The sequence below is a fragment of the Sebastes fasciatus genome, chromosome 11 (assembly GCF_043250625.1).
Source record: "Sebastes fasciatus isolate fSebFas1 chromosome 11, fSebFas1.pri, whole genome shotgun sequence".
Taxonomy (NCBI): domain Eukaryota; kingdom Metazoa; phylum Chordata; class Actinopteri; order Perciformes; family Sebastidae; genus Sebastes; species Sebastes fasciatus.
The window spans coordinates 4070547-4085163 of NC_133805.1; the positions used below are offsets into that span (position 1 = coordinate 4070547).

Genomic DNA, 14617 nt, shown 5'->3' on the forward strand with positions numbered 1-14617 from the left:
TGGATGGATGACAATGTGTTCATACAACTGTTGTGCAATGCAATGCTCTTGGTGTGTTCTATTGTTGGGTCTCTAAACTATAGAGTACGGTCTAGACCTGCTCTATATAAAAAGCGTCTCAAGATAACTTCTGTTATGATTTGACGCTATATAAAAATAAATTGAATTGAATTGAATTTACAAATGATGATATACAAGTTGTAAATTACAACAGATACAGATGGAGATTTATCTATTTACGAAATCCCTCTGCATTTATTTGTGCATTGTGTTTTATGAGACGTTTTTCGAGTCACTGAATTTGTGTATTTTGTGTGAAAACAGCACGGTAAAACAGTCTCAAAAGAAGCCACACAAGTAGGTGGAGGTTCACAAATAGATTTCCTTTGAAAAATGTAGTTGAAGTAGACTTTCTCGACTTACAAAAACCACCGGAAGGGGCGGGACTTTGCCTCTCTGTAGAGAAATTCAGAGCATATCTATTGCCTCCACACGGCTCTCAACACGGAGACGGCTGAGCCTCACAGCTAACGGTGCTAACAGCTCAAACAACGGCAACAGGTTTTCCTCCGGTATCTTCACCATCTTTCTCAGTTTATTCTCAAACCAAATAATTAGTCATTTCTTACACTTTAATTCTTGTATTATTTTTACGTCTTATTCTATTTTAGCATGTTTTAATTTTATTCTCTTGGCTCTTTACTGGCTGTTTTTAATTATATTTGAATGTTGTTTTTTGATGTGTTCCTTTTGCTCTTTGTGTCGATGCTTTTTGACATTTTGTGTAAAGCACTTTGATTTGCCTTGTTGCTGCTATTTAAATAACCTTGCCTTGCCTTTAGACCAGACTGAGTGCCGTTCTGCGGAGGCCCACATGCTTTGAGCAGCTGCTCCTTTGGAAACATCTATTCTGACTTTGCTAATTTGAGACTGCGGGGAACAGGTGACACAGGAAATCAGTGGAAACAAACAAACCAGCGAACCAGCAGCACCGCACACACAGTTCCTCTCCCGTCACATCTGAGCTGTGGAAGAGCCGAACGCCGGCTGGGTGGAGCCGGCGGGGGGGCTCTCTGTGTCTGTCCGTGCATTATCTTCAGAGCTGGATACCAGCATGAAAACAATTTAGCATTTAGTCACGACGTTACCTCAGCTAACAGCGGGAGAAGCAGTGGGAAAGGAACTTCCACCCTGCTGTAGTGTTGGTGCCCTTTCAGCTATGCAGGAGTGTGGTGAGGAGTTCACAATCTGTCCTGTGGTTTGTACGTTTGAATGTTCCTTTGTAAATCCTCCAGGCTTTAGTTTTAAAGGGGAACAGGTGTAATATGAACTGCATCATCATAATCACCACATTTATCAACTCACGGGGGATGGACCCGGTTTGTCTCGCTCACCTGCGTCTTCCCAAACGCCCCATGAACGCCTCTTTCGGTTCTGTAGTTTTTAATAGGCTACTGCCCCCAGACGAAGACTGACAGATTGCTACTGACGCATTCAGATTTATAAACGTGTATGTACACTAAATACGTGTGTTTATTATTTATATACATTTTATTGAATATGTATTTTTTTTATATGTTTTTATTTATTTATTTTATTTTCTTTTTCTTTTTCTTTATTATTTCAATCATTACTTTGAATGAACCTTATATTTTTATTTACTCATTATATTTTTATTATGTAGATAAAGTATATTTGATACAAGGATAGGTTCATTATCAATAATATATCATTACCACATTTCATTTTTCTATAATTAATTATTCATTATTTAATTTAATTTAATTTAATTTAATTTAATTTAATTTAATTTAATTTAATTTAATTTAATTTTCTTGTTTTCAATATTTGTTTTAAAAACAAAACAGTAATATTGATACACGTTGGAATTGAATTGTAAAATAAGCCTTTCGCTAATAAAAAGAAATCTTGAAAAAAAAAACACTGGATTATCTGAATAACAGGGCTGGTCATTAAAAGTTGATGTTTTAAAGATACATTATTTGTCACAGGATAGTGAAAAAAATATTAAAGATTGTATTTCCATGTAATTTTTAGTCAGAAAAAAGTATATCCCAAGCTTTGGTTTCTCATGTTGGTCTGGCAAAAACCAAATGGATGCGAAGAGACAACAAAATGACCAAAAGAGCATCATGACAGATCTGATTCTCTGCTCCTGTAGACCATGAAACATAGCACATGTTTTCAGTGGACTTTGGAGTATCAACAATACTGTTGTCATGCAAAAAAATTCAATAATAATGACCAAAAAAAATGTTTCCTTAAAGAGGAAAGAAATCTGAAGGCTAAATATGATCTTAAATGTATTTTAAAAAGCAGGACTGTGAGATTAAGATTAAGTTTCCATAAAAGTAAGTAAATAGAAAATCCAAAAAGTAGAGCTGCCGTCATTTCAGACATGTGACACAAAGCAAAGAGAGATAATAAACAGACTAAAGTTAACACAGGAAGCAGAAGCACTGTACACAACAAGATACGACCCTCCAGATAAACACACGTCACCACCCAACATCCACAGTTCACACATTTACACTTCAAACACAGTGAGCCCACCCACCCACCCACTACTGTATGCTGATCCCCTCACACACACACACACACACACACTCTCCTCCCAGCCAAACACACTTTTATTAGAAACCTCTCAACAGCCAACTAACTTTACCTTCAACTAAATAAACTCAAGGATGAGTTCTTTCCTTAAAGACCGAACCAGACGAGCTTTGAAGTTCCTCGCTTCATGTTTTCGGCCTTGTTGTTCCCAAACTGGGATTCAGGGACCTCCACGGGGTCTTATGAGGATCCTTCAGCAAAATATGGAAGAGCACTGTTTATATTATCTTCTTAAGAAGCTAAAAGTAATATATACATATATATACTGTATATATATATATATATATATATATATATATATATTTATACTGTATACGAAGGACTGATTTTATGGAGTTTTTTTGCTCACAACTCATCAAATTTACTTCTGGATGATCCCTGATACAAAAACATATACCTTTTTTAGGTTTAGGTAACAAGGTCGCCTTGATCCTTTGGTCTGGTCTCTGCTAAAAGACTCTAATCTAGATCTAGATTTCTCCAGAGACGTCTAAGGGTGTCTGGACTTTGTGAAATATGCTTGAATGTGGCTGAGTACCTCTCTTTCGTTGCGTGAGATTTCCAAAGTTTGCTGAAAGTAAAAGGGCGTCTGGATTTTTCTAAAAGAGTCTAGCTTCGGCCAACGGTTTCATGAGTTGGCTAAGGGTGTCTGGACTTTGCTAAAGATGTCTGGAGTTTGTTTAAGGTGTCTAGATTTAGCTAACGGCGACCTCACACCAAACGACTCTTCAGGCGATTTCACTCTCGCGGACATATTTACAGTGTCGGAATAAAATCAGAGAGTTTTGCTAGAGTTGTCTTGAGTCAGTCTTTTTCCTCGTCTTGACGTTCTGATAGTATTTTATCATCGTCAACAGCCAATAGGAGCGCTCTCTCCAGCGCCAAACAGGAAGCAGCAAACGGGGTAGAATAGTAACCATGGAGGAACTGGTGGAGTTGTGGAGTGAACAAGAGCGTCTCTTTGACGTGTCCTCCCATTTGCACCACGAGAGAGTGGAGACAGAAAAAAGCTGCGGTGAGAATGCTATATACTATAGCCAGCTAGCTAACCACTGTCCCAAACAGGGCTACTTGTAAGGTAATGTTAACTACTGGAATGTTTGCTATTAGCCTACGAGCTATCTGCACGTTTCAGCTGAGGATTGCTGGCTTGAATCATATAAATCTGCCGGCAGTTCTCGCTCTATCGTACTCATCGGGGATTTCGAGGGCAGCAATTTCTGTCCACTTGTTTCTCAACAGTTTCCTTCTTGTAAATTTCCACCAGGAGCAGGATGTGACATCATCTCTAAAGGAATCTAGTTGTAGTCTTCTAAATAGTGACCCTGTAAGATCGTCGTTAGATGTGAGAGGGTGTCAGACTTCAGTCTATTCAAAGTATGTTCATACTCTCCTAGTGTATTGTGTAGTAGTGTATGGTAGGCATTACAGTGTGTTTTGTTTGCTAACAGTGTTTCTGTTCTTTGCTGAAGGTGTTTGTGTTTTACTAGCGGGCGTCTGTGTTCTAATTATTTGGTGTTTGTTAGGACTGTCTCAGGGCTTTGCTAAAAGATGTCTGTATTTTGATGAAGAGCGTTAAGATTTGGCTAAAGGTGGCAGGATTAGGGACACACAGACTGTTAAACTCCGTCCTAACCTCTTACCTGTCTTGCGGTGGTGGTGGTGGTGATGATGGTGGTGGCGAAGGTGGTGGTGGTGGGCGGAGATGTGGACGTGTTGGGCCAGGACGTCGGCCAGCCTGCCGCCGGCCGCCCCGCTGCCTCCGCTGCGTGTGGAGGAAGAGGAGGAGGAGGCCGTGGAGGAGGTGGTGGTGGTGGAGGAGGTGCCCTGGATGGCCCGGTTTATCCAGCGCTCCATGCTGATGCTCCCATGGCTGGACGAGGTTCCGCCGCCGCCTCCTCCGTCCCCTTCTTCGCCGTCTCCTCCCTCCTCCTCATCGCCGCCGCCCTGACCCTCGCCGTCTGAGCCTGAGGAGGTGTCTGAGGGACACAGATCAGAGGGATGAGGAACCAAAGTGAAAATGAAATGAAATCATAGAAAAATAATAGTTGCTCTTTTAATAAGAGTCTGGTTTAATCCCGTCCAGATTATAATCTGCTGTATTTAGAGACACACAGAACAATAGGATCTTTGTACGTCGCAGTCTATTGTCTGGAAAGGTTTGAGCTCCCATCAGTGTGGAGTCGCCGCAGGGGGGGAATGGAGTAAAGTTTGTTTTGGAAAGCTACAGTGTGTGTGTGTGTGTGTGTGTGTGTGTGTGTGTGTGTGTGTGTGTGTGTGCGTGCGTGCGTGCGTGCGTGTGTGTGTGTGTGTGCGTGTGTGTGTGTGTGTGTGTACATGTTTTGCATGTGATTTCCATAATGCCTACAGGGTAAGTGGTGATAATGAATAACAACAGAAGCTGACCCAGTTCTCACACACACAGGTGCTGAGTGTGTGTGTGTGTGTGTGTGTGTGTGTGTGTGTGTGTGTGTGTGTGTGTGTGTGTGTGTGTGTGTGTGTGTGTGTGTGTGTGTGTGTGTGTGTGTGTGTGTGTGTGTGTGTGTGTGTGTGTGTGTGTGTGGCACACATTAAACAAGTCCAACAATCACCCAAACAAAATGAAAAAAATCAGACAAAATCAGACGTGTTCATCAGGAGGACAGAGACAGGAGGACGGAGACAGAAGGACAGAGACAGGAGGACGGAGACAGGAGGACAGAGACAGGAGGACAGAGACAGGAGGACGGAGACAGGAGGACAGAGACAGGAGGACGGAGACAGGAGGACAGAGACAGGAGGACAGAGACAGGAGGACGGAGACAGGAGGACAGAGACAGGAGGACAGAGACAGGAGGACAGAGACAGGAGGACAGAGACAGGAGGACGGAGACATTCAGGTCGTTACACCGAAATAAAACTAATGAGGTCAGATTTTTCAAAAAGGAAAACCGGTTTTAGTCGTGAGGATCTCGTTGTGATTCGTCTGACAACAGAAGGTTGCTTTCTAAAATGACTAATGATTGTGTGTTTTCTGCATTTGAAGAGGGTTGAACCGCCCCCACACCAACGTATCCTCAGACAACGGTTCCTAATGATATCTTACAAAAAGTCATTCCTCATTTTTCATGCGTTCTCTTATGAATGTCAATTTCCGTTTGTTACACAGGAAACTATTTGGTTAGATTGAGGCAACAAAATTACTTAGTTAGGTTCAGGAAAAGATTGTGGTTTGGGTTAAAAAACTCCAGTTATACTCCAAAGTTATGTGACAAATAAATCAATGTTGACTTCTGGTTTCACACGGGACACGAACGCCGGTCTCCTGGGCGAAAGTTTGGTGTTTTTTCACCAACCCATCCACCTCGACCTCCTCTCTACACGGCGTTTGTCACTCTTTATATTTCCTGGTTCACGATTACGTGAACAGAAATATCAATTTATGTCACATTTAATCAACGAATTAATGGCTACATTTATTTTTATATTATTTTTGCTGCATTCAATGACTTTTATTTATTTATTGAGGCATTTACTTTAGATTTTGTCACTCAACGTCCTCCATAAAGAGGTTTGAAAATGTTGAAAGTACATTTTTATATCAAAGATTGTCTCCTTGTTTTGTCACCGCCAACTTTAAAAGTAGACACTTCTTGTTTTCACGAATTACAGCTGACATTTGCAGCTTAAAATGCCGTAGGACTGGACGCCGTCTCAACATGTTAACTACCCATGGTGCTTTGCTGACATGCTGGATTGGCGAATCTGTGCCTCGTTATCAGCCGGACCCCGCGGAGGCTACCAGTGACAAAACAACAACATGTTGACAAAAATAAGATGCTGCCGGGCAACCCGGGGATGTCATGAAATAAAAAAACACAAACACACAAAGAGAGGAAGGAGAGAGAGAGAGAGAGAGAGAGAGACCCTGACTCACAGCAGCTCTTCATAAAGCTAAAATATGAGAAATTGAGAAAAAGCAGCAGTCAGAAGCCAATAAAAAGCTCATCAGAGTCCTCCTTCGCTTGTCATCTCTGCACGATACGACATGCTGCTCAGCAACCCGCGACTCTGCCGTCCTCAAATGAACCTCGCTGGCAGACAGACTGCCGTGTGTGAGTGTGTGTGGATGTTTAGTGTGTGTGTGTGTGTGTGTGTGTGTGTGTGTGTGTCAGACTGCTTTTACCGCTCCCTCAGGACACAAGCTTTTTAAATCTGCAAGATGGATTATGTGTGTGTGTGTGTGTGTGTTTCTGTGTGTCATGTGTGACTCCTCGCAGCTTGTTTTTACTCCCCTTTGTGTAAAAAATAAAAATAAAAACATAGAAATCATGTGAATATGGTGCATCGTGTATAAGTACCATACTTGCCAACCTCGAGACCTTAAAAATAGGGAGGATTTCAAAACCAAAGCGTGAGGTCTATGGATCCTCCCCCAGAAACAAACTGAGTTTCAGAGACTTTGATTCCTGCATTGTGATGACTAAAACAATGAAAACTAGAATGGCACTCGGAGATCGCAGACCTCCGCCAAGGTGCCTGACTTTAAAAACAGATCCCAGCTCACAGCAGGCGGTACCGTGAGGTGGTCGGCTTATTATTAACACGGTGTGTTTCGGTGTAACGTATCGGCGGACGCCTCTCTCATTCAGCAGCCTTGTTATGTCTGTATAACGTTACACTACGTCGTCTCTCATCCCGTCATCTACCGCTTTTTTCTTTCTCACCGCAGACGGCCAGCAGCTCACGCACCTCAGAGTCTCGCCACACATCCACACACGTATCTCTCTGCTCTCAAAAGGAGGAAGAAGGCAGAGTCACGCGTCATCAACGCGTCAGCAGTTACACTGCGCATGTGTTATACCCTGTGGTCTTAATGCTCAGGCTGATCGGAATCCGTACATAAAATCCTGAATTGCCATCAAAAATCAAATGGATTGTTCATTGTGCCACACCCCACCCCTCCAAAACATTTCATTCAACTCCATTGCAAACTAGCAATGAGAGCTGCGCTTTGGGCCGCTTTGCACCGGGTCTAAGAGTTGTCTTTTTAAATCATTTTGAGTTTTTGCTCTTACATACTACGATAAAAACTTCTGCTAATGTGAATTCTTGAGAGCTACTCTATTGGAGATTTAACTCAGTTCTGAATACCGCTGAATGCCAAACATATTTCAGAGGTTATTCCCCGATGATAATTGAATGAAATGCTGCTATTTTTAATGTGCATTGTGTCTAGTTTTGGTTTTATTGGAAGGAAGAAGGAACATGAGATCTGATAAACAAGAGAAGGCAGATGGAGGAAGAGCAGCAGGGAGGAGAGGAGTGTCCTAAAATGGACATTTGAATTCACTCTTGACAAAATCCTATTTGTCAAGCACCACGAGGGGAGCGGCGTTTGTGCAGATTGATCCAATAACATACCCTCTTATTTAACATTTGGCTGCTTTCTCTTTGTGCCGTTAGTCTAAATCACGGCTAGTTCAGCGAAGCCCTGTGACGCTCGACCCTGCAGCCAGAGACATAACGGCCTCATTAACGCCCTCATTAAACGACACCAGCACCATAAAGACACGGTTGACTGCCACCGCCGCCCGCCCTGGACAGACGCTGCTCCGCACGCTACAGGGATGAAAATCAACAGTGGAGGGAGAAGTATTCAGATCTTCTTCTTCAATAAAAGTGTCACTGAAACCTCCCACTTCTGACATCCATCACTGCAGAGCAGACTGATGAGAGAGATTATTCCAAGGTTAGCCAGTTCACTTCCAAAACCATAATCTACTTAAAATGCCAAAGAAGTGTAATAAAGTAGTTCCTCTTTTCTTGCAGTATAGACTGTCCAAAGAAATGATTAGCTATTTCCAGTTGGCTGACGGAGCAGAGCGCTCATCAATCTCCAGGTTTCACAGAGAAAACTGTCTTTTCAGTCAATGAAGGCTCATCTGACTCCATCATCTGATTCAATCATCTGCCAACGTCACCGACACAAGAAGGACATCAATACCGCTGCAGCTTTTATGAACTTCATAGTCAAACTGATCTTTCTCTCTTTTATAGTTAAATAACTACTGTAAGAGACACTTAACGTGCATCAAAACGTAAAATAAAAATGCTCAAACGATAGACAGCTTGAAGGTGACAGACTTGAGGAAAAGAGTTTCCGTACCTGGCGGCGTGTAGGCGTCCATTGAGGTCTGGACCACCAGCGACCGCCTCTTCGAAGGCATCGGCACCGCCATCTTCCTCTCTTTGTGCTTGGCCAGGGCCGCCTGCACCGCCTCTGTGTGCACATCTGGAGACACACAAACAGTATACTTTGTATTAGTGTTGGATTCCCAAGACAAACTGCAGTGTTTTATGTTTTTTAATGAGTTTTCTCTGCCTGCCAGAAAGCCATTGATTTCCTCTCATTTTTTTAACAGTCAGAAAATGATCTTGTAGATACTTAAAACTTGTTTGAGATTGATAATCCAGCAGGTCTGCATATGATTGTATCAGCTGTTATTGCTGCTGTATAATGCAGCGTGAAATTAACTGTACCAGACTGTCAACTGCCCCGAGACCAGAGGCGGCACTGAGGGCGGGAAATACATATCATAATATTGGTCTAATAACATAAAATGGACAGAAATTTATCATCATTTTGGCTCTAAAACCACTGATCTGGATATTTCTCTAACCCATCACTGGAGGAAAGTAAATAAAGTACAATAAACAGTAAAATGTTCTTTCCTTTTTCATGTTATACTACTCCACTATATTTCAGAGGTAAATATTATACTGTTAACTCCACTACAGCCGTAGTTCATAGCTGTAAATCACATGACACATTTATAATATACAACGTATTACTATCATCTCTGCCAGGAGATGATGACATCGGTCGTGTGTATGTGCATCTCTGTGTCTGTCCACAGCTAATCTTGCACACTGCTTTTTATGGCTGCATGCTCACGGACCTCTTGTGGTTGTAATGACTCACACTTTCTCAAAACACCCTTTATTGCCTGTTTGATACTGCCATTGATTGACTGCTGACTCCTCAGCGTTCCTTCAAGCCATCTCAACCTGATCTCAACGTGGCTGCCGGTTCACAAACTTTCTCAATTTACAGCTAAACCGTGCACTACAGGATGATTCTGAAAACATGTGAGACGAGAAATAGGCATTAATGTAACATAATATTGTTTCATATTTGATCAGCGCTGCCTAGTTTGACCGCTTGGTCGGAGTTCACGAGTGATTGACAGCCGGCTCTTATAGACGGTTGCTGGACAGCAGACCTCAGATCAGCTCTGACTGCTTGTTTTCCTCCGGTCTGTGAAATCTTGCGATCCTAAATCGTTAGGAGCACCGGAGGACACAGGGGCACATGATTTTTTTCAGGTTACCTGTTTCATGGACTACTGTCACCATATAGAGACCGTTCTATAAAAATAACTTTTTAATCATATTTGCTCCAATCTCTCCTACTTCAGCTTGAAATAACTTTTCAAGGCATAAATTATCCAATATTCTTAAAAAAAAGAAAGGTGAGAGAAAAGTTTTTAAAAAAATCTCTATATATTGGGCATCAGAACTTTGTTTCTTCTTCTTTCCTCTCCAATTAATGATCTCACGACCCCTCAGATTTATCTGGTGACCCTTTGGAGGGGCCCGATCCCTAGTTTGGGAACCACTGGACTAAACTGCCAGAACTGTATATGAAGTAGTTAAAGCTCTCACCACAGTAAAATGCTGCTTACACATTAATGTTTTAATCAATCTAATACAGAATAATCAGAATCAGCCACTGGGGACATTTAGCTAATAATACTTCTTTACTTCTACTTCAGTAGGATTTACATTTTTGTAGTATTTGTCCATTGTTGTACTTTTACTTCTATATAAGTAAAAAGTCTGATTGCTAAGTATAACCATGGCACGGCTGACCCTCTAACTAAGGAAAGAAGTTGATTTTTCAGGCAGCAGTAACGTGGCGTTCGGTGTAAACGTTGAGGAAAGGTGTTAAATAATAGAGAAACCAGAGCGTCCGTCCATCCGGAGCACTGAAGTAGAGTAACAGCTGTATTTGTGCTGCACTGTTCTCATTACAATGAGCACCGTGTTCCCATTTATTCACATTCAGTTTACGTACACAAACATTCCCGGCCTGACAGCGGCTCCCACGAGGCCCTGTGGTTTCCGACTGCATTAAGGTCGGGGGGAGCGTCGGCGAAGAAGACGTTTTGTAAATTAGTGTTTGGAGATAAAGCGCTGCCATGGAGACACAGCCGGGTTTGTTTGAACGCTGTCCATCGCTGTCAGACGGCAAACACACCGGACCCGATAATGACATCAGTAAGACATTTGTCAGAGTGAACGGGGCTCACAGATATACGTTTGTTTGGCTCGTGTGTGTGTGTGTGTGTGTGTGTGTGTGTGTGCTTATGTTGGTGAACGGAGGTGATTTAAATCTCAAGTGCACGTTTATTGTCTTGTGGTTGACTGAGTGTGACGGCGCAGTGTGTGAAAGTGAGTGTGTGTGCGCGGCGTTTCAAGGTGCTCACACAGCTTTTCTTTTTCAATTTAATGGGTTAAAAGGTTTTTACGGGATTTATTTTCTGTCAGGACAAACTCAAACAAACTCTCTCAACAGCATGTGGGAGTAGAATAATAAAGTAAACCACTGGTCCAGGAACTCCAGCTCGACTCTTTTCTTATTGGACTGCTGCAGATCTTTATTGCTAACACCCAAAATGTCACCACAGAGAATTCTTACAGATTCATTTTGAATGAGATGTCACTGGAAAGAATTTAAAATCCTCAGTTAATCCTTTATTAATCTTTACTGGACACCAGATGGAACAAAACCAAACATTGCGTGTTGCAAGAGCTGGGACAGATTTGTCAAAAGGCTTTTTTTTCTCCACAGATTTGTGCCAAACAGTGGATTTGCTGCAGAGAAAGACTGAGACTATCAAACATGGCACTGTGGCATCATCAGGATGACTGCCAGCACAGTGTGGAGGTGTTCACAGGGACAACTTGTTGGATCAAATCCAAAAACAGACATGTGGAAAACCTCTCCGAAACCAATGTGCTTAAATTGATTATTTCTTTCACTCCATCCTAAACTGGGGAACTGAGGACTACAGCTAGATAAAGTTTAAAGGGACTATTTGTAACTTTCAGAAATGCTTGTTAACACCGACACCTGTGGCCGTGAAATCAACGAAAGTCAGCGTCGAGCTTGCTCGCTCTAAATATACCTGAAGGAGCATCGCTCAAAACAGTGAGGCGACACACGTCAGCTAAAAGCACAATATCACTCTATATTTCAGCTGCTCGGCAGTAATGTTAGCTGACCAGACGAAGGTCTCTCCATGAACAACGCTGATCCTAGTGTTGGCTTTTCCTGCCTCAGTGCAGGCTGAGGCAGCGAGGCTCCGCAGGGTGTCTCCCTGCTCTCTCCGCCCGCAGCCGGAGAGAGCAGGGACACCCGAGTTTTGGTCGGTAACGAGACAATAACGTGTCTCGTTGCGCAGCCCGGTCACTTCACAAGACACGGGAAACCTCATTCACTAGATAATCTCAGAGCTACAAACTCTTCTGCAGTGTGGAGTGAGCGCGCGTTCACGTCTAGAGGTGGAGCGAGTACGCGAGAACGCGCGCGCTGTCTGAGTGAAGGCAGGCAGGCAGAGGAGGAGAGTACAGCGACCACACGTGAGCGCGCATGTGTCCCGACCCGGTACATTTATACGCTTAAAAAGTTACAAACAGTCCTTTTAAGATACAGTATAAGATAGATGTAAAATAGATACATCTTCATAAGGAGATGCAAGAGTCTAGTTTTCTCTCAGATCACTTCAATTACAATATGCTGAAAGATTATTCTGGGATTTTTGCCCAATGATGCCAAAAAATTCTGCCTACTGCTGCTTTAAGATAATGAATACATAAATTCAGTATTTCTATGTCCACGTAGTTCTCTACATATAACTCATGGGTGATATTAATATGTATTAAAGTATTAAAGAGCTATAGCAGTAATAAAAGCAGGTTTCCTTATTGATATGCAAAGTTATGCAGACAAGACCTCCAAATTATAATCACATCATCGTCTTTATTGGAAATAAAGTAAAATTAAAAAATTTTACCATGTCTTGCTTAAGTTATCACACATGACCCTCTATGCTAATGAGAGCGATTAACGGAGCTAATTAACATCCTGATTATTTCTTTGCCAGCACGTCAGACATTAACACACCGTTGGTTCCATGTTGATGCATCTGGCGTGTGTGAGGTGAATGTGGGAGTAAGACATGTCTGTGTTTGAGAGACAGACAGACAACAGACAAGATGTAAGGTCAAGGACAACCGTTCGTCTTACCTGATCGGTAACGCTCGTCTCTGGAGCCAGAGGACCGCCGGCGGTGGTAGCGGGAGGACGAGGACGGCGTGACCGGGGTTCTCCTCTCCTGGCCCATGGACGGATCCATTCCTGGAACAGAAAGGATCAGATTTAAGTTAAACGCCTTCATATGTTTCCGATCTAGAAAAATCTATTCCACAGAATAACCCCACAAAACTTTAGTATTTTTATGTATTTCTTGTATGTTTTTCTACACATATACTTTTGCTTTTTGTGTATGTATTTGTATATAAATCATTGATTCATGACAGGAGTATGGAGGACGGAACCTGCCAAAAATAAAAAATAAATGACTTAATAAATAAATCAATATGTAATTAAATGTAACAAAAATAATATTAAAAATAAATGTAGCCATTAATTAATTAATAAAATTTGACATAAATTGATATTTCTGTTTTAATTGGCTTCTTTATTAATTTATAATATATAATATAATTTTCCCTTTTATTCATTTATGTATTTATTTCTGAATTTATTTTTATTTATTTATTTTGGCATTATTTTTATTTATTTATGTTTTGCATTATTCTTTATTTTTGCATTTGTCAGACTTTGAAAACCCCTGAATAAAAGAACCAAATTCGGGAATTTGCTTCCTTCACAGAAACTCAGTTTATATTGGAAACAACTGCAGTTATTTTACCAAACTACCCGAGACAGCCATGACACTATTTGTGATAGGATTTAAAAATATATATTATTATTATTTGTTTTGGCAGTGTCACGCACAAAGTACAGACTGTTCATGTAAAACGTATTCATTAAGATAACGCTGAATTCTGAAGATCTACAGATACAGTTGATTGGAAAAGAAAGAAAAACCACAAACAATAAAAGGCTATGAGCTTAAAAACTACATGTGGAATTGGTAATAAATACATTCATAAATAACTATAAAATATCAAAACAGAAACTGAGGTAGATCCATGCACCCTGACAGAGTAAAACAAGCTCCCTACACAGCGATCAATAAGTCTGATGATAATAACCACCCTGTTACTGACAGCTACGACCGCTCCGGAGCTGCTGATCTATGAGCATCCATCTCAGCTTCACACTTCCACCCTCGTCTGTCTTCATTAGAGCTCTCAGAGTATCGCTGCTGCTCGGGAGAAAAGCTAAAAGTTGATTAGCCGACCATATAACGGCTACCAGCCAGCGCTGGGATAAATGACGGGTCTGGGAAATACCTCGCTCTGCTGTTCCCTCTGGGGAGTCTGGATGGATGGATTCCCCCCCATCTGGCTCGTTCTACTTCCTCTTTAAAAATGTCTCTCTTCTCACTCAGCTTATTTTGTCTGTTCATGTGTATTTCTTTGTTTGACAATTTATTCATTAGTCACAGAAAAATGATAAAATATTGACAATTTTAGTTAGGGATTTCAGTCAGTCAGTCCAACACTTTGGTCCAGATTGGATTATCTCAACAACTGTTGGATGGATTGCCATGACATTTGGTACATACAGCAATGGTTACTAGAGGAAAAGTCCTACTGACTTTGGTGATCCTCTGACTGATATCTCTGCATCTACCGGATGGATTGGTACAACATTTGGTACAGAGATTCATGGTTCCCAGAGGAT

At 41.6% G+C, this 14617-nt stretch overlaps 1 protein-coding gene across 9 annotated transcripts in view; it reads right to left on the bottom strand.

Moving 5' to 3' along the window:
* The window catches only part of LOC141776438 (disco-interacting protein 2 homolog C), a 214947-nt gene that overhangs the window by 80978 nt on the left and 119352 nt on the right, over positions 1 to 14617 (bottom strand). For all 9 annotated transcript variants that reach the window (XM_074650041.1, XM_074650042.1, XM_074650044.1 and 6 more), the window contains exons 3-5: positions 12989 to 13099; positions 8783 to 8908; positions 4278 to 4613 (exon numbers count right to left, since the gene is read on the bottom strand). In XM_074650041.1, coding sequence (XP_074506142.1) covers positions 4278 to 4613; positions 8783 to 8908; positions 12989 to 13099 — 573 coding nt within the window. The remainder of the gene's footprint in view (positions 1 to 4277; positions 4614 to 8782; positions 8909 to 12988; positions 13100 to 14617) is intronic.